Source organism: Podarcis pityusensis (assembly GCF_964106645.2).
Source record: "Podarcis pityusensis genome assembly, chromosome: 10".
Lineage (NCBI taxonomy): Eukaryota > Metazoa > Chordata > Lepidosauria > Squamata > Lacertidae > Podarcis > Podarcis pityusensis.
In genome coordinates, this window is record NC_138035.1 from 43,640,285 (window position 1) to 43,664,091 (window position 23,807).

Consider the following 23,807-nt stretch of genomic DNA (forward strand, 5'->3'; position numbering starts at 1 on the left):
CTCTTAACTAGCCATGAGCTGTAGCCAGGGTTTATTCTTGTCTACAACTCAAAATTAACAAGATGAGAGCTTAACTGTGAGCCCAGGTTTGAACACCACACTTTGCCAAACCGTGGATTAGCTCAGTGCAATAAAGAAGGACTAGAGAGAGAAGCAAAGAGGGATGAGCTCCTCTCCAGGAGCCTATGCAGTCCTGGTAAGCTCTAATTGGCTTACTGTGTAATGCAAAGAATCATGGCGTTTTGGCGGGGGCCAAACAGTGTGTTACTTGATTTAAGCTTTTTAAAAAGTGTGCATAATGCTGCTGCTCCTATTTTGAAGAGAGAGCAGCTGAGAGGCCTTGATTCAGTACCATGTTCCTAATCCAGCCAGGGGTTCTTGCTAGAACCCAATATTGGAGAGATAAATGAAAAATATATAGGCAGCTATCAAATGTTTCTCTTGGGACTATAAATAAGCAATATTTAGCACTACTCCTGTTGGAATACAATTAAAAGGAACTGCCTGCTAAAGTCTTCTCAGATAGCTGACACCATTCTTTTGAAGAGCTCTTCTCTTAACTAATTGTAACACACTACTATAGTGAGCAAGGTTGACAAGCTCCTTTTTGTACTGGAAAAGTCTTGAGACATCATATGTAGAGACTGAGATCCAAAGTTTCACACAACTAGTTCCATTGTGTGAATTTCTGTTTTGAATTTGTACTTCTTAAACAGTTTAGGCACTCTGTAGTCATTTTAAAAAAGAAAAATGTATAGTTGCGGCTATCAATATATCTGCTCTTAACTGAATTTCTGCTTTGTGAATGTTGCATTTACTCAACATTCAAACACCAATATTTTGTCACTTGTTCTCACCCAATCCCAGCTTCTCAGTTGAGATTGCCAGGGAAGTGCTGAATGGAATCCAGTCATAAGTGCATTGTGGGGCTCCTGTTGGATAGTGTCTAGTCACAACCGGGTGGGGCAGTTACACAAATTTTAGCCTTGCACAGGTTGCCATATTTTCAAAGTGTGCCCTGCTCGGATATTGCTTCAGCAGTAGTTAGTCTTAGACTGAGCCCTATATAGGAGCAGCAGTTCTGTCTCACCTGGAAGTTCCACCGTCACTGAAAGGTGCCTCTTCAGTAAATCATGTTACTGGAACTGAATGGTGAGAGTTTGGATTCCTGTTTTTCTGGTTTATGTTAGTGTCTGGGATCTCTTCTCAGTATCCACATTCAGTGTGTGTGACTGCAAGTTGAGAAGAGGATTTCCCTTCCCTGCCTAGCAGATTGTACCCCAAGGAATGGGGAACCTGTTAAACACCAACTCCCATCAACCCCAGCGAGCATAGCCAGTGGTCAGGTATGATGGCAGTTGTATAGTCTAGCAACATCTGAAGGCCACAAATTCCCTACCAATGCGGTAGCTCAGCTCACTTGTTCTTTGAACGCAAGTGGGCTTCAAGCAACTAAAAGCTTTTATGGTTGCTTAATAACATCTCCGAAGGAACTCCTATCCAAGACTTTACCTCATAACTAAATGCTTAATCCTTCTAGCGGGCTAAGCCTTCACCTTTTAAGTATGAGACTAAACTATGTGTATTTCTTATTATAATTACTGCCCACATTACGCTTATATTAAAGACCCATAGGCGTCATTCTGTAATTAAGGTGTGAGACAATCTATTAAAACCACAAATTCTGTTCCTTTATAAAAATCAGTATGACTCATATTACCCATATGAAATTTGAAATGGAGGATTCAGGGAGGGGGGTGAGCTGCAAGCCTTTCAAAATTCAGAATGAAAAATCAGGTATATATGTTAATTCATTTCCCTTCCCTAAAGTCTTGTGTGCTCAGTGTTATAATGTTTTTCACTTGCCACATTGAATCAATGAAGAAAAGTGTAGTTTGTGTCATATATACAGAGTGGCAACTGCCACTAGGGGATGCGGTGGGTTTATATTGCTGTGTTTATAACTGGGACAGGGTTTGGTAGTTTAGTAAGAAGAGAACAGCTATGCAAGACCAGCTCAAGTCAACCTAGGCAAGATAAATCTCTACTGACCCCCTGCTTTCCCAAAGGAAAGAGGTTGAACTGAGTGGGAAGCAAAGGATAGATGGTTGCTGTGTGTGAAAAGAGGCTGAGGAAAAGAGATTTTGTTCAATCTTTAGGAAGACTAGGAGGTTCTGGCAAAGGGAGCTCTGAGGATTCTTTTTTAAATTTTGCAGATAAATCGGTGGCTTAACCTGTCATGTCAGGATCTTCTCTACGGTAGAGTAGACTTGGTAATTACGCCCTAATTATCACTGAGGGGTTAAAATCTCTGAGATGTTCTGCTTCTAAGTGCATGTGGCGAATTGCAGAATCAAATGTTCCTCCATCTGAAAAATATTTAAAAACCCATGCAACTTTCTCCCTGATACCTGCCTTTCTACGTGGATGGGATTTATTTGTATCCTAAAATATTCAGCATGTGAGTTTCCACTTGGAAGTGGTACATCTCAGATATTCTACTAACGCTTTGAGAACTAGGATGCTTTCATGCTTATGTGTGTTGGACAGCTGTATGTTGGAGTAATTTAATTAGATATTTTGTACATACACAACCCTTTGGTGGGCTTGTGGAAGATCCAGCCTGTATGGTTGTATACCTATATGGTTGAAGCCTTTGGGATTTTATATCCCAGCAAGTATTTTATATAAAATAGAGCTGACCTTCTAGGTAGTTCAGGGCAATCTTTTGCCAATAAGCTCCAGCATAAACATCACATAAAGAAAAGGAACATGTTCCACAGATTCTACCTCTTGGTTATTATGAGTAAAAGCCACACTGTGTTTAAATACATGCATACTCCTAAAATACTCATAAAATAAGCAGCTAACTGAAAAGGAGCATAATAAAAAAAGTCTAAGGAACAAGATGAGCAGTTTGCGGATGAGTAAGTCAAAAGGTCTGGAAAATAAATATCCCTTAGAATTTGCTTTACCCAAGCTTTTTCTTTGCATTTTGCCCTATACTTAAGAGTATGGTACATTGTATGGCTTTATTTTTGGTCTTATCTCTGGTCTGTTAACCACAATATTTTCCAAGAGCAGAACAGAATCACTACTGGTAGAAAAATGAAATGCAAATGAAATTTGCACTTTCATAGTGAAGTCTCTAGAGGGCAATGTAGTGAAGTATTGAAAGATTTTAAAAGTGGGGGCTTTGAAGCAACATGACATGACATCAGAATGTGCAATTCTTATTAACAAAAAGACAGCAGAATCTCAAAAATAAACAGGTATGTTTTATTAGATTGGAAGTTAATCCTCTATAAAAGCTATACTCTTTTGGGATTGAATCTATGAATGGGTGTTATGATGTTTTGGGTATTACTTAAGCTGTTAATTAAAACGTGTACAACTCTTAAGACATAACTTTTTCATTTTTTGAACATGGAAGGATCTGTCCAATTTGTTGGTACAGTGGTACCTCGCAAGATGAATGCCTCGCAAAACAAAAAACTCGCTAGACGAAAGGGTTTTTTGAGCTGCTTCGCAAGACGATTTTCCCTATGGGCTTGCTTCGCAAGATGGAAACGTCTTGCAAGTTTGTTTCCTTTTTCTTAACACCGTTAATACAGTTGCGACTTAACTTCGAGTAGCAACTCATAGAACGCGGCGTGGTAGCCTTTTTTTGAGGTTTTTAAAGACTTTGGTGATTTTTGAAGCTTTTCCAAAACTTTCCCGACACCGTGCTTCGCAAGACGAAAAAAATCGCAAGACGACAAAACTTGCGGAACGAATTAATTTCGTCTTGCGAGGCACCACTGTACCACTATTTGGTCAGCTTTAGAAATTTAATATTGGGAATGTTTGGTCTAAACAGGTGTGATTAATAGTATAGGTAGGACTGAAAATGCTGCACACACAAAATTCTGAAATTGATATAGGAAGAAGTTTTATAGACCTCTGGATTGGGAAGCAGCTGTGTTCATAGGCTTGTGCCTGAAATGCTATTTTAAAGTTATCAGAGTGGCATGGGATGACCACATGGGGCAGCAAATTCCTTTTTACTCTTAGTAACACTGGAAGACATTCATATGTCTTTACTCATGTGTCCACCCTGATCTTCCCGTTCTTATATCCAGTACATCCCTGCCCATAATTTTACCTCGTCCAGCTCCAGCCCCTGAAGAAATCCTGCTTTCTCAAAAGATGCCACCCTTTCCTCCCATATTTGCAACCATTTCCCAGAACAACTGTGCGTTCTTACTTTCCTTTAAATCCTCCCTCAAATCCCACCATTTGTGTGAAGCCATTGGTGTAAGCCTCTCATTCCCATGCCATGCTGTAACTTGGCCTAAGCTCAACAACTCCGGGGCATCCTCCCCCCAAAAAACCTCAACTCTGGTAGACCACTGCCAGTTTTTTTTAATTGGAAGTAGATCACAGTCTCTTGGGAGCTGGATGGGCCTCCTATATACCCTGCCTTCGGTTTATCCCCCTCCTTTGCTTCTCCTTGTGCATGGACCTGTACTCTGTAAAACACCGTGTGCAGTGAATAATTAATTAATAATCCTCTTTGTTTTTCAGGTGTGGTAACAAACAACGATGAAGCTCATGTTCTGAGTCCAGGAAAGATGAGCCAGCGTCAAGGAAAAGAAGGCTATCTTACTCCAACCAAAGATCTACAGCAGCCATCATTTAGTCCAGGAACAGTCCATGGCCATGGTAAGAAACATTTCATTAGATGACTGGAATGTCAAACTGGATAAAGGGTGGAATTCAACCTAGCCCTAAATAGATTGTTTCATCAGCAGAAGCATTTCTGCTTGTCTGATTGAATAATCCCCTCCTCTCCCATCGTCCCACGCTATTCTGGGAGTTCTCCCAACCTTCCAGAGCAGATCTGGGATAAGAGGAGGGAGGAAAGCTTCATTGTACCAATGGGAGCCCTTCCACAGGCTTCCACAGCCCATAATGTCTTCAATAGTTACTGCAGCACTTGCAGCAAATGTGTTCATCTACATGTCAGTAAAAACTGTTTAAAAATGTGGAATCCTTTGGATGAGCTGAAAATTGTTCTCTGTTCTTTGCCTCTCATCTGGTTCAGAAAATAATTTCTTACCTTAGTAAATGTGTAAGTTTATGTCTTCCCTTTTCAGTCTGCTGTTTAAGGTTGCATTTCTATGCATGTTAAAAGCATTTGTAAGACAGTTTTGTACACCATTAATGGCTATTCAGATTTCTGATTTTTAAAAATAGAATGAAGAGTCGAAAGGTTAAAAATTGGAATTTGTGCTTTGTACTGCCTGAAATTCCTTGCAGTTTGTGAATAGTTTCCACTCTTGTGATTCAGATTTGAATTGATTAGAATGATTCTTAATAACAGAGAACACCAATTGGTTGAATTAGGGGGTGGGACCTGACATTGGTGGATTACAAATATACTCATTCCTTACCATTGAACTACCATTGACTGGGGTGATGGGAAATGTCATCCAGTAACATTTGGAGGCTTGCAGATTAGTCTGCCCTTTGCTAAATAGTGTTCTCCTGTTCATGCTTGCATGATCTCTGTCAGAGTAAACATACTGTAGGCTGTAAGGCTGCTATTCTGTGCACACTTACCTAGGAACAAGCCTCACTGCCCAAAATAACACTTCTGAGAAAATGCTAAGGATTTGGGCTGTAAATGTTTAGCTGCTTCCAGTTGCCTCAGAACTCTTCTTTGAATTGAGGAAGAGCAATTCTACTTTTGGGGAATCTTTTCAGCTTTCTGATGCACAGATTGATAAAGAGAGAAACCTTAACTTGTGCTGTTGTGCTGCTCATTTTTTGTAGCAGAGATTATGCTTGCCAGGTTTCCAGGCCAAATGCAAGCTGAATAAACTACCAAGAAAATGGAAATATTTCAAATTTTCTAATTCCAATTACTATAGTTTTTGTTTCTTTTCAAAATCATAGTGAGATGGGTTGTAAAGCGGCATTATGACGATTTTAGAGAATATTTAGCTTGAATGTGTCTGTTTGGTGCCATTACTTGCCCTTTCTTCCTTCTATCAATTGTCACTACTAGCCCCTATGGCTAGTTACCCGTGGCTTTTTATGGCAAGTTGTCTGTAGAATAATGTGTGTGTGCATATTGCTGTAAACTTATGCAACCTTTTTGGGCAAAAGTTGAAGAGAATGGGCAGGTAAAGCAAGCTGAATTTGGTATATAGAAAGTTGCAAGTTGTTTCTTTCTTCCTGTAACATTTCAGATTACTTAGAACAGCGATAGTCAACATTGTGCTCTCCAGAGATTGTTAGACTCCAACTCTCAAAAGCAGCAGCCAGCATGACCAGTAGACAGGGATGATGACGTGTTGTAGTCCAACAACATCTGGAGGGTTCCATGTTGGCATCCCTGACCTGTATTATAATTTATTTGTAGCGTTCATCATGGTTCATTATTCTTAAATAACGACAACTGTTTTGTCCCAGCAACCTGGTCTGAAACTCATTGTGTTGCTTAAGCATTTCCTGAATGAGAACACTTCCAGTCTGTTGCCATTTTCAGGTGACCCTTCCAAGTCTACAATTCCATGATTCTTCTTTTCAAAGCTGTTTCTTTCTTCTTCACTCTGCCTTGGCACAGCCCCATCCTCACAAAAACAGAGTATCAAACAAAAATGAAATGCCTGTGAGTGATAGGTCGAAGTAGGGCTTGATATTTACTGAGCAAACCAGAACAATTTGTTTTCATGAGATGAAAATGAAATGCCTGTGTAAATATTAACATTTGAGAAGTGATCAAATTGGTTAATCACTTACATACAGACGCCTCCTTAAACTATGTCTCTGGCAGAGGTATTGATCAGTTGAGATGTAAGCTATATAGTTAACATCCTTATACCACGATACCAAAATTTAATATTACCATACTTAATTAAAGGAAATTTAGTATTCACAACATTTTGTGAAAATGTCATTCTGACATATTTTTTTAAAAAAATCATTGAAAAAATACTAATCATTGATTTTTATTCCCCCTGCTTTTGGTCCCTGGATCCTCTGGGACTGACTTAGAGCCGTAGGAAGGACACACAGCCATATACATATGGATACTCAAGTTCATATGGAGAAACGTGGTTGCTTTATTAACAGGCTCTCACAGCTTAGAGATGAAGTAAACATCTGCCAATTTTGCAGAATTGTATCCTCAATGTCATACAACTTTCCAAGTGGTACAGTCCAAGGGAAGATTACATCTATTCACCTTCCATTGCATTGTAACATTCCCAAACCCAGTGACATGTCTCATTTTTGTAACCACCCTCCCTGTGTTTCCCTCTTTAGATTGCAAATTCACTTGTGAGACCAATTACGTTCTCCTACCCAAAATGGCAGGGGCCCCCTTCCCCTCTATCCATGGTACTTTCATGGGCTATCCTATAAGCTTTTTATTTGCCGCTGCTCTCAGAATAGGTCAATTTTGGATCCATGCATTATGGAAGAACTAACTTTGCTCCTCCCCACAGTAGTGGTAGCCAAAGGGGCATGCTGTGTTCTCAGAGGGTAGTTTCATTTCAGTTCCTTCAACCATGCTAAGCTTATGCTTTGGTGAAATCCATGTTTACAGATAGCAGGACAACTGGGTTTACTGAGAACAGCTATATTGGTGTTTATGTGCTGGAAGTTTTCATTTTCTGTTACATTCCTCTCAAGAGGGTTTGGTATCTAGACACTCTACAAGTGTCATTTGTGCATAGGTATTTTTGATTTGTTAAGTACAAGAAAGACTGATCAAGTCCTCCAGGATTGTTATAGACTCTGAGGCAAAAAAAAATAGAGCTGATGTTCATGGGTTCTTGTTCTCAAGCTTTTTTTCCTCTGACTACTTTATTATTATTAATCAAAGCAAAGCACATACCACATTTTAAGGGCACTTTTTCTTTAGCGCCAGCATAATCAATTCAGCACCATATTGTGAAAATCATGGATTTCCCTGTCTGATAATCCAGCTGAGTCAAAACAACCTTGATCTGCATCAGAAAAAAATAATAATCAAGTGCAGGACCAAGCACTGTTCTGCAACCTTTTATGGATCACCTGAATTGAGTTTGTGATTTATAGGCCACAGTTTGAGGACATCTACATCAACTCTTGCCACTATCTGCTTTTCAGCATTGGACCTTTTGATTGCATTTAATACAACAAAAACTGATGTTTGGAACCGACTTGACACAATTCTGATTCTTCAGAACAATAAACAACTTGAAGTTAAAAGCTGGCAATGTGGATTCAACCCTGACTTATTGTTACACATGATGTGGCAATGCCAGTAGTGGCTTTCTTCTTAGAAGAGATGTGCTTTCAGATAAATCATGTGAAAACTGGTCTAAGATTCTCCTACATGAATCTCTCTCTAAAATATTGAGTGGTCTGAGGCCTTTCAGAAGCCCACAAGAAGTAGATGTTCATGCCCTGCTATAGTTAAAATGGCTAGCACTCCAATACTTGAAGAACAAATCCTCTGCATCTGCTTACCAAAGAGTAGAAGTCTTGAGTGCTGCATCCTTTTGAGTGCATGGCATACCACCACCCATTGTCTCATAGGTACCTCTTCAATTCTGTGAACAGTTTTTTTCTTGTTGTAACTATTTTTGGCTCCTTTCCCCTGATAAGTGAACTCTTACTCTTCTTTCTTCCTTTCTATTGGCTTTGTTTATTTGTGTCCTGTTTGTTTTATAAAAATATTGGAAATAAATATGACAATAAACTTAAATTCTAAAATCTTAATTTCTGTTGGTCTCCTGTTTAAGTTTTTTTTAGAGATTGTGGCTGCTCAACTAACCATTTTGACCTTCTCTAATACATTAAGTAGGCAGGAACATTCATATTGCTACTGTACAGCTGATGTCCAACATTTTAGACAACTATGTTTGTAAAATGCCTGCGTATATATTGCTATTTTTAAATTGGTAAACATTTATCAAGCTAGCAGAAAGCCAGCTCCATCTACTATATGGAAATTAAGAACAGTTTATAGTTGATTCACATGTCTTTGAATGTAGTACAATGCCTTTGAGTCATTGCATGTTGCCGCATTTTCAATCTCAACAACCTCTGTACATACATATCTGACTGGTCTATAATGTAACACAGCAACTCATTGACTAAAGTGTATTTTGCATTCTAAGTGAAGAAAATGATTTTACTGTGAGTAGAATTGTGGGTGCCAAGGGATAAGGGAACAGTCCTTTAACTGGTAGGAACAACAGACCTAAGGAATTCTTACAGTATTGTAGTTTTGGGTCAATCTGTCTAACAGTACTATAGGGGAATGGAATGGAATGTGTTTTTTGTCAAATGTAGGTATTTGGGGAAATTTTATTTAAGGACTTTGTATGCCACCATTTCATTAAAAATATCAGGCTGTCTACAGGGGACATCCATGTATTGTACCAGTACACTGTCAACATAGAAGATCAGAATTTAAAATACATATGCAGATAATCATTCAGGTGACAGACTAATAAAAAGTAAACAACTGTAGGCACAAAACATCTCTGTTGGAACAGTGTTCCATGGACTAGCAACACTAAATGTTCTAACTGTAGTCAGTCAGTCCTTTGTAACATAGGGGACAATTAACAGTGCTCCTCCAGATGATTTCAGTGGTTCTGACGGTACACTGGACCCAATTCTTTAAGGGCTTTGTACAGGCAACTCGCAACTTACGTGGGGGGGTCATGTTCCAGGGATAGCACATAAAGCCAAAATCACATGCAACTCAAAGATTTTCACCAGTTCCTAGAAAAGTGTGAAAACTATTTTAAATACCTTCCTTTTTCCTTTCAACTTGATGTTTTATTTCCTCAAACCCCAGAACATTGGGGCAAAGCATTGGACTAGAATATTTTTCATTTTCCTTTCAAACCATTATATCTTACTTTGATTGGGGGAGGGGGACATCCGTGTATTGTACCAGTACATGTTTCTGTGCTTGCACAGTGTAAAATCCATTTACCACTAAAATATATGAAGGTGGTATCCACACGTCCTGTGACATGTACAGTTCATAAGCTTTCTGCAGCTCTAACTATTCCATTCTTCTCAGATGGGATCCCTTTCATATACGGCTCTTTAAAAGATTGCCACCTTATGGGTTTTTTTGTTGATAATGACGGGGAGTGGAACCAAGTTACAGAGTAGTCATTTAGATGCTGTGCAATACAGAATGGAGCATTTCAGACATGGCACAGCAAGGATCTTGGATTTCAGCTTTTTCTTAATTTTGTAATTAAGGTTACCAAGACCTGCACTTTAGTAGCAGTAGTACTATATATATGAATCAAATCAAATCAGGCTGCAGTTTCCCTTGCCTCACTGGGTGACAGGGCAACGCAATGGTAGATGAGAAAAAACAGTGTAAGCACATTGTAACAAAAGTCTAAACTGAGTCAAACACAAGTTTATAGAATTACACATGGTTTGGAGGAAGTAGATAGAGAAAAGTTTTTCTCATTACTCTAGAACTCCTGGACATTCAGTGAAGCTGAATGTTGAAAGATTTGGGACAGACAAAAGAAAGTACTGCATGCAGCACACTATGGAACTAGCCCCTACAGGAGGCAGTGATGGACACCAGCCTAAAAGAAGATTAGACAGATTCATGGAGGAGAGGGCTATTAATAGCTGCTAGCTATGATGGCTACGCTTTGCCTCCACAGTTGGAGGTAGTAATGCTACTAAATACCAGTTGCTGGAAACCACCGGAGGGGAGACTCCTGCTTGCAGGTTTCCCACAGGCATCCGGTTGGCTGCTGTGAGAACATAATGCCATTGGCCTAATCCAGCAGGCTCTTCTTACGTTCTTATACCATGCCTCATATTCTATCTAACCTCCCCTTCATGGTAAGCAAGCTCTCTGTGGGTTATTTGGGGATTGTCTGTTTTGCTGAAACTGTCTAAACTAGTTTTAAAGTATCTACCAGAATGCATTGAGCAGAATTGTGTGTGCTGTGTCCAACCATTTTGATTGGGTATTAGCAGAGGAACCCTATGTGTTAAAAGGCATCTGAATATGCATAGAGCAGTGGCAAGGCTGCTGCTGAGATCCTGTTTTCCTCTCTATATGCATTTGTTCACCCTGGATATATAATTAGAATAGAGCTTTTTGTCTTGGCGTATTGTTCTCTTGTTGTAAAGAAAGGACTTGTCAACAAATCTTTCTTTAGGAATTTTTGGCCAGTTTGACCCATTCAAGCCTAATCTGTTGTCCTTGTAATTCAGAGGTCTTGCTTGGGATAAAATAACTGAAACCTGAGTAGTCAACAAGTGTGTGGGAGGAGCTGTGGAACAGAGCAGTTTGAGATGCAAGTCTACGGCCAAGCAAGCTGCTTTTATAAAAAGTGCCTGAGCTGTAACCTGGTGTACAGAGAGGAACTGCTTCAGGAGAAATTTAGATTGCATTGATTCTGTCAACCTTGGGGATACTAGTTTTTGGGTTGTAAAACAGTTTGCCATTCTTGTAATATACAGTTGTTTTGTGTTTTGGATTTCCATTCATGTGAGTTGGAGACACATCTCTAAAGGCAAGTATATCTCTAAATATATTTTAAGTTGGATTGCATATTACACAGCAGTAGCTTGATAGCTACTAGCAGCTGACTTTGTTTTCCAAACAAACTCATTGCATGAGGAAGGTCACATGTTGCACATAGATGTAGGTAATGCAGATTTAATTACAGGTTTCTTTCTTATGGTAGGTTTGTTGATAAGTTATTAAGAAGTTTGTGTGTTGTAGTGTTTAATCATATTAACCAGAAAAGTGGCTTGACAGTAGTGGGACTAATAAGCTGACTCTCCACAACAACACCACCTCAGGATGAACACAGAGTCACAAATTGATTTTGTGAGCCGTCTTGGATATCTAACACATTCTAATATCTGTTGCTGTTACAGCAGCAAAAGGATTAATTTTGGGGGGCCGGTTTCAAAAAGCCCTTATATTTCAAGTTGAGCATATGTCAAGGTTATGTCCTATTTTGCTCTTATTTCAGCTTATGTTTATTATTTTGAAGTAGAAAATCTGCATTTTTAACATGCAACTGAACTTTAATGTATTTCTAGATTAAAATTCATTGATAGCCAAATTAATGAGTGCGGCATATGTATAGCAATATGCCATGTTACAGTACAATTAGTGCTATATGTTAAAATAACTAGTACTGATGGAATTCAAACCCATCTGAATAGCTGTCGGGAACAGAGCACCAAATATATTTTGAAAATGAGCAATGATGTTTAATTTCAATAGTTTAAAAGCATCAGTTATTGGGAAACAACTAGGAGGAAGAGTTGTTGTACTCACAACTTGTTTGTAGACTTCTAGTCAGCCGCTGTGAGAACAGAATACTGGATTAGGTAGACTTTTTATCTGTTCCAACAAGGCTCTTTAATTATTCCTATAATAATAATGACTAAAATCATGCTGAATATCAAAACCGGTAATGTTCAGTAATGACCCCCTAGGGAATCATTTTTGGAAGCTGTTCTTTTAGATACAAATAAGCAATGAACCATAATATGTGAATGTTATTTCTGCGTAACTGAAAACCATAGGCATGTCATTGTTACAAAAAAGTATATAAATACATCAGAAACTCTCAACATTTTCAGCTACACTGATTTTTGTAATACTTAAAGGGAGAAACAAAAGGACAAAGAAAGATAAGTTACTTAAGCTTAGTGTTCTAGCCAAATGGTTAAAGTGATTTTTGTGGCAAAGCTCATGCCAAGAGAGTGACTTAGCAATGCTGAATACCTTTGTAATAACCTTACTTTGTATATGACACCAAAATGACTCTTCTTGTTAGGTATTCTGCATCAGTGTTGCTCACCCCCATAGCCAAGACTCTTGTTCTTGATCTTGTTAGCTACAGTCTTGTAGCGAAGAATCTCCATCAGTTCAATTTTTGTGCAAGTACTAGGCAGTGTTAGGTGGGCATTCCCAAAGCAGGACTTGCAGACATCAGGGTCTGCAGTTCCATGCCCTGATTACCTGCAAAGGCTGTTTCCCAGTCACATAACTCCTCCCCCAAGTGAGTGGTGGCACTTCTGTATGGGGGCTGCTTAGCTCCCATATCCTTTCAAAGTGGGCATTATAGAATCCCCCAAATTCATTGTGGTTCCCACACAGAAATGCCACTTCCACCTGCTCTGGCAAGGACATGGGGGCAGCGGGTTAGGACATGGGGGTAGGGGGAGGTGAAAGTAATGAGGGGGAGGGGAGGGAAAGTTGGAGGAGGGAAAGGAGTGACCATGATTGGTACAGTCATGATAGAGTTGATGGGGAAGATTCTGAGAGGGGTTTTTTTGGGGGGGGGGGAGTTAATCTGGAGAGGGTGATCTTAAGTGGGAGGCAGTCATTTTGTGAATGGTTATGCATCAATAGCAGTGATTTTGTGGTTGTACCCTTGTCAGTTTTTCAAAATTCTGAATGTGTCCTCAGGCCCAAAAATGATTAGGGAACCCTGGTATAAGGCTTTGAAAGTAATGGCTAACACATTTTGATTATTTTCACTGATCGCCTTCTGTATTCATAGTCATAATGACCCTGCAATCCTTACAATTTCTTTGCTCTTTGGGCTTCATTAGAATCTTGTATGGTTTTGTCTCACTGGCTGAACAATACCATCTTAATAGTGAACCTGAATTTTCAAGGCAGTAGTCACCAGAGTGGTTGAAGGGTTCCCCCTCCCCTTTTTTCTTTTACCAACAACCACTGCAGATGTTTTTTACTTGAAACAGATTATTTCTGTGCATACAATAATTGACACCCATTTGTTTTTTCCAGTATCCTGTGCAGAAACTATACTGTTAATTGTGTTTTCTGTGGAGTTTAACCATGCCTCAGTTGCATTTTAATGAGGTTTTGGAACAGTAGCCTATTTTCTTACAGCACAATCCTAACCATGTCTACTTAAAAGTATGTCCTATTGAATTTAAGGGGGCTTACTCCCAGATAAGTGTAGTTAGGATTGCAGCCTTAAATGATCCAATGGTAAGATAACTTGTTTTTTGGTTCCTGAAACTTTGCATTGCTTAAGTCGCCATGTTTCAGTATTTAAACCTTGTACTTTTACTGGAGTAAACTGGTGCACATATAAATGTAACAAATAAAATAATAATTGTTAAGTAGCTATCATTGTTGATTACCTTCTTGAATTTACCTTGGAGGAGCATCGATGATTATTTTTGCTGCTCTGCATGCATCTCTGTCTCAAATTGCTGTTCTTCTGGCTCTTTCTTCATTTTGTCCCCTGCCAGACCACAAGATGGAGGATGCTTTATCTTTACTATTTGTAATGAAGATTTTTCAAAATACTAACCCTTTCCCTATAACATTATATTTAATTGCATTGAATAGGCAGCATATAAATGTCAAAGAATGAAATAAGTTTTGTTGTGAAAGAGTGCTGAGCCCGTTTTCTCCTCTAGAATCTTACGACTGCTGTGAGGTTCTTATGCCTTTCAATGCACCATGCATGAGTAAGAAATATGAATTAACAGAGGAAGTAGCAAAAATAATAATCAAAAAATCCCAAGAATGGATGTTTGCCAAAAGCTGTTTGTTGTGGGTTATGGAAAAGAATAATAGAATATTGTTGGCACTGAAATGTATTTCCACAGTGTAAAAAAACAGTCTGCAAAGAGAACCATCATATTGACATAGGAATATGCAGCTGAAACAAATCACATTGCACTTTGTTCCTGCTGCCTTCCTGATGTAGAGAGTGCTCAGGAGGGTGGGGCAGCAAAAGAGGAAGGGGAGATAGAGATCAATAAAGATATCAGGAAGAAGAAAAAGATAGATAGTGAGGAAGTTAGGCCTGGGAATTTGGAGCAGGGATATAAGGGAGAAAGATATGTAGGATTTAGAGGTAAAGCTGATATAAGGCTGATATAAAAAAGACTTGACAATGGAAATTGATACAAGGAGGATATATGTAAAAGTTCACCCTTTATACCTGACAAATTTATTTATTTATTTATTTAATAAATAAATAAAAACTAAGTTTGGGCAGTATTGTTCCCCTATCAGCTTTGGCCTGGAGATTTAAAAGTGGCAAATTTGTGTCTTTGTTGAACAGACTGCAAGTGAGGGCTCACCTGATGGGAAGTTGCTCAAGTTTGAAAACAGCACACACACCTTGCCTATAGAAAGCTAGATGTTGCAAAGAAGGATTACAGTGTAGCTTTGCCCCTGGTATGGTGCCTTTCTGTGTGTCAGAATTTTTTGTCATAATGGAACATTCCATCTTGCAAGTAAGTCTGTTTCTACAGCTAAAAGCAGAACATCACAGGCATGTATATATCTCGGCAAAACTAGGTCCGAGTGCGAACTGCCTTTCCAAGCAGGCATGCCAAATCACCAGGTGATTAGAGACCTCTTTAAGTAGAAATAAGCTCCAGTAATAGGGATTAGTATGAGTGTTCAACATGTGATGCCTGGGGAAAAATCTGTAGAAAATATTGGTGCTGTAGCATAGATGTAAAAAAACACACCAAACCACAACAACCCTCTGCTTCAGAATATTGAATCAAAATTACATTACTTAATAACGATGATGCTTTCTCACTAGATATCTTCTGATCCATGTTTATCTATAATAATAATAATTTATTATTTGTACCCCACCCATCTTGAGTGGGTTGCCCCAGCCACTCTGGGCAGCTTCCAATAGAATATAAAACATACACGATACACCAGACATGAAAAGCTTCCTGATAGAGGGCTGCCTTCAGGATATCTATTGGAGGTTGTTCAATTTGTTATCTCTTTGACATCTGATAGGAGGGTATTCCATAGGGTGGGTGCCACTACCAAGAAGGTCCTCTGCCTGGTTCCCTGTAACTTCACTTCTCACAATGGGGGAACTGCCAGAAGGCCCTCGGAACCTGGACCTAAGTGTCCGGGCTGAACCATGGGGGTGGAGACCCTGTTTTTTTGCGTAGTTAAACCATATGACAGATTTGGGGTGCACTCCTTGTTGAATGTTTACCATCCATTAGTGTTTGCATGGCTAACAAGCGTATTATAGGGTAAAAGGCACTTACCAAGAAGGGCCAGTGGCAAGAGGGAGGAGAGGGAGGGGTGCTTAATCCTCCCATGCTGGGTGATTTATTTTCACAAAGTTTCTTGGTTTTCTCTCTGTTGAGTTTATTTCCAGTTTCATGGCCTGGCTGGGGAGATACAAATTTTAAATAGCCAGTTGGGGTGTGTGTGTGGATTTGTAGGGTAGAACTGGTGGATAGAGAACTAGATACTAAATACTACTGTTCCCCCACCCCACTGATTTTCTCCTTCAGGTGCCTCCCTTTCCCACTTTGGTGTTGCTATGGAAACCATTGTTTCTCTTGTAACCCCTAGTTCCGTCCTTAGATCCCTACGCTCAAGAACAGGTTCTGTGGGTGTGTTAATATTATAATATGTATCATTATAATAAATAGTGAAACTGCACTTTTTTTCCTTTTTAAATAGCATGACATTTCCCATTATTAAAGTGACAAAATATAAAGCGAGCCTTTGTGGTGCAAAGGTTATAACAGATTGTACCTATGAGAACTAAGCTCTGCCATAGCTTTCAGTTAACAGTTTTCTAGCTGTTAAGGGGATCTAAGCTGTGTCCATATGTAGGGTTATATGGATTTCACATACAGCGTGAGAAATTGAGAGTGAGATGCATGAAGGGTATCCAAAGCAGAATATCTTACTTCGGAATGTTGGCACTGTCTTGCTTCTATACTGGAAAAGCAGGCAGGAGGGAAAGGAGTCTAATAGGATGTGTGTGACCTTCTGTGTGAGCTCAGAGGATGAGGATTCCCATCAGGTCAGGGAGGGATGTATTAGTGGTTTGTGTTCTGTTAATGGGCCAGAACATTTGGTATCTAGTAATGAAAAGCATGAGATCCAAAAGAATATGAATAGAATGATGGTGGGCCCTTCTTTTACACACACGCATACTCTCTCTCTCTCTTTGCCATTTTGGGAGACAGTAATTGTCTGAAAAGCAGGATAAAAATATAGTAAATTAATATATTTTTATTGTATAGCTTAAACCTGACAGTTGCCAGATTTAAACTGCTTTTTTTAAAAAAAAAAATCAGTTATATGGTACAAATAGTTGGATCCAAGTCATTTCTGTTTTGTTAGTCAATGAGATTAAATAGTTTGAAATCTTAAGAATTTTCTTGATCACCTGATATAAGAAAAGTATTTTATTGTTTTAAACCCCCCCCCCCACTGTACAAGCTTTTAGATTTCTTGCTATATTTCATTTCGTGAATTCAGGCAAAATGATGGCTTAAAAAACAACCTTGGATCTCAGCTATAGACTATCTGTTGTTGTTTTTTAATGACTCATCAAAGCAAGGGGAAATTGACTTGAAAGGGTTTTTTTTAATAAAAAATGTTGTATAAAGTTAGACATTTTGAATGGAAAGCAGGCAAAACTGACCACCTAACTAATTTGCATGATGAGCAAGTGAAGCAGTCAAATGCTTGCAAAATTTTGAATGAAATTTTAAGCGTAAATTCTGTTTCAGTTGTCTCCATTAAAAGAGTTAGCCTGTGGTTTCTAAAGATATATATTTATTGAGTGTTGTTGTTGTATAGTGTTGAGCAAATACCATAGCTTGTATTTAAACACGTTGAAAACATGTCAAACTATTTAATGAAAAAGTGACCCCCTTTCTCTGGAGTTGTTAATTATGTTAAAAAGCAAAGTCATCAATAAACACTTTACACTATTTTGATACTTGTTACTCTGTGCTAAATTCTGGAAACTGCTGACGGAAGTTCTGACTCCTGTATCAGAAACGATTTTGGCAAGGGTCTATTTGGTGGTATTGCTTAAATGATATGAGTTAGTGCCTGCCTTCTAAAATGTACCTTAATACTGCATTCAGAAGCAGTGCTTTTTCTTTCAGAGCCATTTATGTGAGTTCTTGCTGGCTAATGCTATTTAATCCACAATAAAAAGTACTGAAAATAAATGGGTTTCCATTTAATGGAAATTCCTTCTCTGATTCTCAGTAGTACTCTTAGTTTTCTTGAGTCAGTTTTAGAAGTATACTCATAATTGTTCTGTGTGCAATAAAATAGAACTTGAATGATTAGGCAGCAAAGGAATTTCTTTAATAACTCCTCCATTCTGATGTACTTTGTCATGACAGTTGTCTGGTGCCTGCAAAACAATGAAGAGTAACAGCTTGTCTCGGGGCATGCTGACTGAAATATGACATGTTATTGATGGAGGAATGGTAGCAGCTTGGATTGAATTCATAAACATCTCTTAGCTTGGTTACAAAGTTCAGCAGCCTCTGGCATCTCTCCTTGTTCAAAGTGTGCATATGGCACTTGATCTTTGTGGGTCTTGCATGCTGCTAATCTGAATGTGAAGGGAAAAGACTTTCTGCAACGTTCTTATTCCCATCATCCTTCTGAATGAAAATAATCATTATACAGAGCATCTAACTCATGAAGGCAGAAGGTCCACAGCGACGTAGGTTTTCTTCATGTGCTGGAGTTTCGCTGCCTCCACGGGCTGATGGTCGGAAACTTGTCCGGAATGCTTCATTCGGAGGATACAATGCACTTTCACCAGTCTTCCGAGGTTTGTTTTGTCTCACTTTTTAATGTTCTCATGAAAATATTTCTTGTAAAAGCTTCTACAAAAACTACTTTTTTTAAAAAAAAGCAATTTTCTAAGTTGAAAAAGCACCTGGATTCACGTTGAATAAAATAAAATGAGATTTGGAAATAATGATTCATGGTTGGCATGTGTTCTCGGGCAGCGCTTTCTTTAAGTTCAGCATTAAGAACGGAGTGCTTCATTGTAGATTGCGTATGATTGTACATGATGATGATGATATTATATAATGAGAATGATACTCGACTGAATATGGGTGGTGTCTTTCTTACCTGCAATTTAAGAGAATTTTCAACATACTGGAATCTACAACCAAATGATTTTCAAGTAAACGGAACATGGCTTCTAATTAGGTGCAGGTCCTTTTGAAATCTGGAGTAGACAACATAGCAGGACTTTTGACTGTTAGAAGTAATCTTAAAATGTAAAATTTGAGGCCATGTTAATCAGTGTTGTGTCCTTTAATCCTTACATTCCTTAATAATGTAAATAATAACTTGGAAATACTCATAATGTTGTATATCTAGTTTGCATTGGTTCTAATGGACTTGATCAGTCTTGAAAATGCACAATTGCAAGGTTACTGTAAATGTGTGGGTTAGTACTACTGTAAAAATTGATTTATTTAAGACAGTTGCAACCTTCAAGCTAATTTCATTTTAATGTACCTATTAGTTGTCTACCTCTTCTTTTGTGGTTAGTAGTTTCAACACAAACATGATGTGAATCCCCTGGAAACTAAAAATAATGCTCCCTCTTTTCATGTTTTTTGTGTGTGTAAGTAATAAACGTTTATACAACAGAACAAAGGACAAGCAGATTTGCTGTACTTGTATAACTGCAGCTTCAGTCACTTATTGCAGAGTTCTGAGTGTAACCACAACATTGCATGTTTCCTTTTCATAGTTTGGTTTTCAGGATATCTGAACCAAGCCAGTAAGTTGCATAACAACTCTTGTAAGGAAGTATGTTGTTATTTTTACTGAGTTTTTGCCATATCTTACTAAAAGTCCAGTTTGGCATTTAGAGTGGTTTAATACTCACAGATGACAAAGTGAGATGTATGTGTGCTAGATCTCAAATGCAAGGCAGTGTAACTTAGGTACTGCAACCTTACCTTAATTATAGTCTTTTACATGAATTATCTGGGCGAGGGAAACACAATATCTGTTATTATGAATTTCATGCTGTTAAATATGTCAGTAGTTGGCATTTGATTCACATTCCTTCTTTCTTTTTTAAAACCAGTTTATGTGCGTGTAACTTGCTCACTGACTTTGTATGAAGAGTAGAGCACCCTAGACATTAATTGTGGTGTCATGAGCCCCATTCTCTAGACATATCACAAGGTACATGAATGCTTGGAGCAGTAAGATGTTGCGCACTGGCCCCTGCCCCTTGGCCCTACAAATGTCCAAAGAAAGGCTGTGCATGTAGAAGTTGCTGCCAAATCTCAGTTAATCCCAAATTGTTCTAGGGAATTTCCCAAGCTCCTGGTAAGTTTACCAGGAAGATAACATTTGCAGCTAATACTTTCCTGAGGAATTTCTGATTAAGATAAGTGAATTCACTTGCTGCTTTGTGGTTACTCCGATCTGCCTTTATTAACACAAGGAGTAGAAACGGCTTGTTAGCACTGCTCTCCTTACTTGGCTTTGCACAAGCTCTGCTTCATTCTGTTTTATGCTCCATTGATTAGTTCACATCCCTGGATGTGTGTGGTGGTATGGTGTGAATATGATAATGCCTAATCCTAGCGACTTACTCGATCATGAATTTATTATTAGATTCCACTTCCATCTTATTTTTCTGATGCCTGATGAGAAGGCTTTGCATTGTAGGAACTGCTGTAACCTGGGGCTGGGCTGGCAAGCCAGTTCTCATGTGGACTGAAACTCTCTGTGCTTATCTATGTTGTGCTACGTGCTACTAGTACTGTAGTTGGATATTTTCATATAACTGAGTAATTGAGGTACCTCTGAATGCCTGGAAGGTAAAATACAAATGTATTAAATTGGGACAGGGTTGATAACTACCAACTTTGTAGGTTGGGAACATAACCACTTTTGGACCCTAGGTCTCACACAACATGGCTTTAATATTAAACAAAAAAAATCCTAGTTGTAAAGGAATTACAAAAACATTTGGTGAACAAATGGTGACATATACACCATGTCCCTAAGTATATTTGGTCAGAGTTTTAATAGCTTTGTCTTATTTAGGATTTCAACCTTAATGGCATATGGGATACACTGATTTTTTTAAACCATTTCAATTTCTCTTCAAGGTTTTGACAGAGGGAAGGATGATGCCTCACAAAGTAAAGATGATTCTACACAATCAATGTCAAAAAGCAAGGTGAGCACCTTAACCTTCAGAGAGCATAGTTCAGTTTGATGCATCTACGTGAGCTTGGATACGTAGTTGCAATTAATTTAATCTTTTCCCCTACCTATCTCATTTGTGGCTTATTTTAAATAGTAAGGTGAATTATGTTTATGTGTAATCTTTGGTTATAGCACAAAAGCAAGCACTAATATTTGTTTTTAAAGCCAGTTGTTCTTGCCTCCAGTGACAAGGTAGAATCCACAAGTAAACCTGCAACTTATGTGCATTTCACTTGTGCACATTCAGCTTTACATGCATGTCAATTAAAAAATAGAAAGGGGGTGGGGTTCTGGGGAAAATGACTTTGGCAATCCTCTCTGCCGTTGAATCCAATGAATTTTGACTATACGTGATTTTGGTTTTAGGCGCAATCCCCAGAACATAGCCCCCAGGTAAGTTGCAGGTTCTGCTGTACTACATTCTATATGTTTTATGGTGAGTGCAACTCACACTTGAACAAGATACAAATTACCAAGCCATAGAACCCTTCTCAGGGTTCAGGCTTGGTTTTTGGCTCCCATCCAAACCACCCACTTATCCCCACCCCACCCCAGGCACAAGTTCAGCTTCTGAACAGCTTCATCTGCTTCTGTTGGAAAAGATATAGAGCAGAGTGCCTTGATGATGACTCATGCAAAATCCTTTGATGATGGCACCCAGTGACTTCACTTAGGTGTTAAACAGCATGGAAGACAGAATTGATCCCCGCAATATAATTGCCATGGGAAGAAACAGAAATCTCCAAGAGCGGTTCTCTAAACTTGGCCCGTCAAATAGGGACAGAACCACAGTAATACACTGCCTCCAACTTCTGTTTAATGGAGCCAGTCCATGAGGATACCATGGTCAATGGTATGAAAAGCTGTTGAGAGATCAAGGAGAATCAACAAGGTTGGAGTTCCTCTCCTCATACAAATAAAAAGCCAAGGTTACCAAAGCTTTCATTGTGCCAAATCCAGGTTAAGAAAGTATGTACTTTCGTATGTGTACATGTGACTGAACTTGGTGGTTTAGAGCTTTTGTCTCATTTTCTTGAGATTGGTGGGTGTTTATGTGTGTGCTCTCTCTCTTTCCCTCCCTCCCTCCCTTCCTCTGTCTGTCTCTGAAAACTTAGTAAAATAGTTTTTTTTGGGGGGGGAGGGATAGCCTTAATTTTAGCCAGCAGATTTGGCTGGTTCCTGGGCATCTCAGTATTAAACAATTTGTGTCAATAAAACGTGTTTTGCTATACAGGGTAACAAATGCCTTGTAACTCATCCAAAGTTTATTTTTAGTCAGTACAAGATGCTGAGACGTTCCTAATGAGTTAACATGGTTACATTATCAACCAATGTTGAGTGATGATAGACTGCTAGAATAGCTCTGCAACTCTGCAGGGTTCATCTGTCATTCTCAACCAGTTCCCCCTCCCCCAAGCTACTGGGTGGCACATGCAGAGAAACCATTTTTAGAACTTTCAAGGCAGGATAAATAAAAGCCATGTGATGCCACAGCAGCATGTTTAATAAAGAAATATTTTCAGTGGTAAAGGCATTTAAGTGAGGTGAAGTTATGGATCTCTAGAATTAGGGTGTTTTGGGGAAAGCAGGCTGTAATAATGTATTTGAATAACACCGATATAACAGATTCAGGGAGCAGATCTTAGTCTGGAGAAATTCCATGTTTTCCTTGAGGGGCCAGGGGGTAAGTAGGTGGCACTGGACAAGAAAAGCTATTTGTGTTTGCATGTGTAAAGCTCAGTGGACAATGTCGAGTTTTTGACTCCTTTCCTCAAACTGGGTTATTGTTAAATGATATGACAGAAGAAGCCAACGTTTTGAAGTACCACACGAAGGATTCATTTACAAGCTCTTTCTATGCCTTGATTAAATGAAGCGACATAAAGGGAGCAAGCAGCAATCTGAAAAACTTGTAGCTTCTATGTTTCGCTTGAAGTTTGACTGAACAGCAACTGCTCTAATCCTTCATTAATTATTTCCTTGTGTTATGTATATTTTCAGTCAGAATCTAAGCTTTATAATGGCTCTGAGAAGGACATCACTGCCTCCTCCCCCAGCTCCTCTACTACCAAGCTCACAAAGAAGGAGTCTCTTAAGGTGAGTTGCTTTCCAGAATAGAAAACCTACCATCTCCAGCCTTTTGGCTATAGAATACGACACCTCTCAGTGGCCTCAGAAGATAAATGTGAGATACACAATAACTTTAAAGAAATGCTAGAACATTCCAAGATGTGCTGCTGTTTCTTCAACCAATGTCGTAATTTTCTCCAGAATTCACTGTGTTTTTCTAGCCTGAACATAGCCCTCTACTTCTAGAGTGTGGGAGAGGACACATAAGAAGCTAAATTACTTTTTGCCCTCTGCAGGTCTGGTTCTCATTGAGTTTGTAAACCTGTCAATGGGCTCACTTTCATGCAGGTATTATTCAGCCTTATTAACTCCCGCCTGCGGTCTAAAATGGTGTAGCCCAGACATGACTTCGTCACCTTTGTAAAAACTAGGCTACAGATAAAGTATATATGGTGTGCTGGTTGCTGCTGCTAGGGATGCACAGAAGCTGTCCACCACTTTGAATGTGGCATGACTTGTTTCTGCTGGAAATAGTAAATGTGTTACCAGCCCATTACTACTTTGCTGAGTGAAAAACGTTCCATGGGTTCCACCCCACTGCCTCTCATATTATTTTACTTATTTATTATATAACATATTTATATCCTGCCAAGTTGAAATTCAAGGCGGCTTA

The 23,807-nt window shown here is 38.9% G+C and overlaps 1 protein-coding gene and 1 long non-coding RNA gene across 15 annotated transcripts in view; one reads left to right on the forward strand and one right to left on the reverse strand.

Moving 5' to 3' along the window:
- The window catches only part of OSBPL8 (oxysterol binding protein like 8), a 69,629-nt gene that overhangs the window by 19,223 nt on the left and 26,599 nt on the right, over positions 1–23,807 (forward strand). For 3 of the 12 annotated variants that reach the window (XM_081024147.1, XM_081024151.1, XM_081024149.1), the window contains exons 4-7: positions 4,567–4,704; positions 20,965–21,035; positions 21,431–21,457; positions 23,066–23,161. In XM_081024147.1, coding sequence (XP_080880273.1) covers positions 4,567–4,704; positions 20,965–21,035; positions 21,431–21,457; positions 23,066–23,161 — 332 coding nt within the window. Of the gene's footprint in view, positions 1–4,566; positions 4,705–10,863; positions 10,876–11,368; positions 11,556–15,292; positions 15,402–16,412; positions 16,429–16,759; positions 16,857–18,201; positions 18,642–20,964; positions 21,036–21,430; positions 21,458–22,266; positions 22,749–23,065; positions 23,162–23,807 lie in introns of those variants that run through there. The other 9 variants (XM_081024153.1, XM_081024157.1, XM_081024156.1 and 6 more) reach the window with 9 other exon arrangements.
- On the reverse strand, positions 7,093–16,421 carry LOC308486929. 3 transcript variants are annotated; one of them, XR_013991387.1, is made up of 4 exons: positions 16,084–16,421; positions 14,196–14,285; positions 9,700–9,771; positions 7,093–8,694 (listed from the first exon to the last, which is right to left on the reverse strand). It is a non-coding gene; the product is annotated as an uncharacterized lncRNA (long non-coding RNA). The 3 variants fall into 3 exon arrangements; XR_013991389.1 differs by having other exon boundaries at positions 14,182–14,285; XR_013991388.1 differs by lacking the exon at positions 9,700–9,771 and having other exon boundaries at positions 14,182–14,285.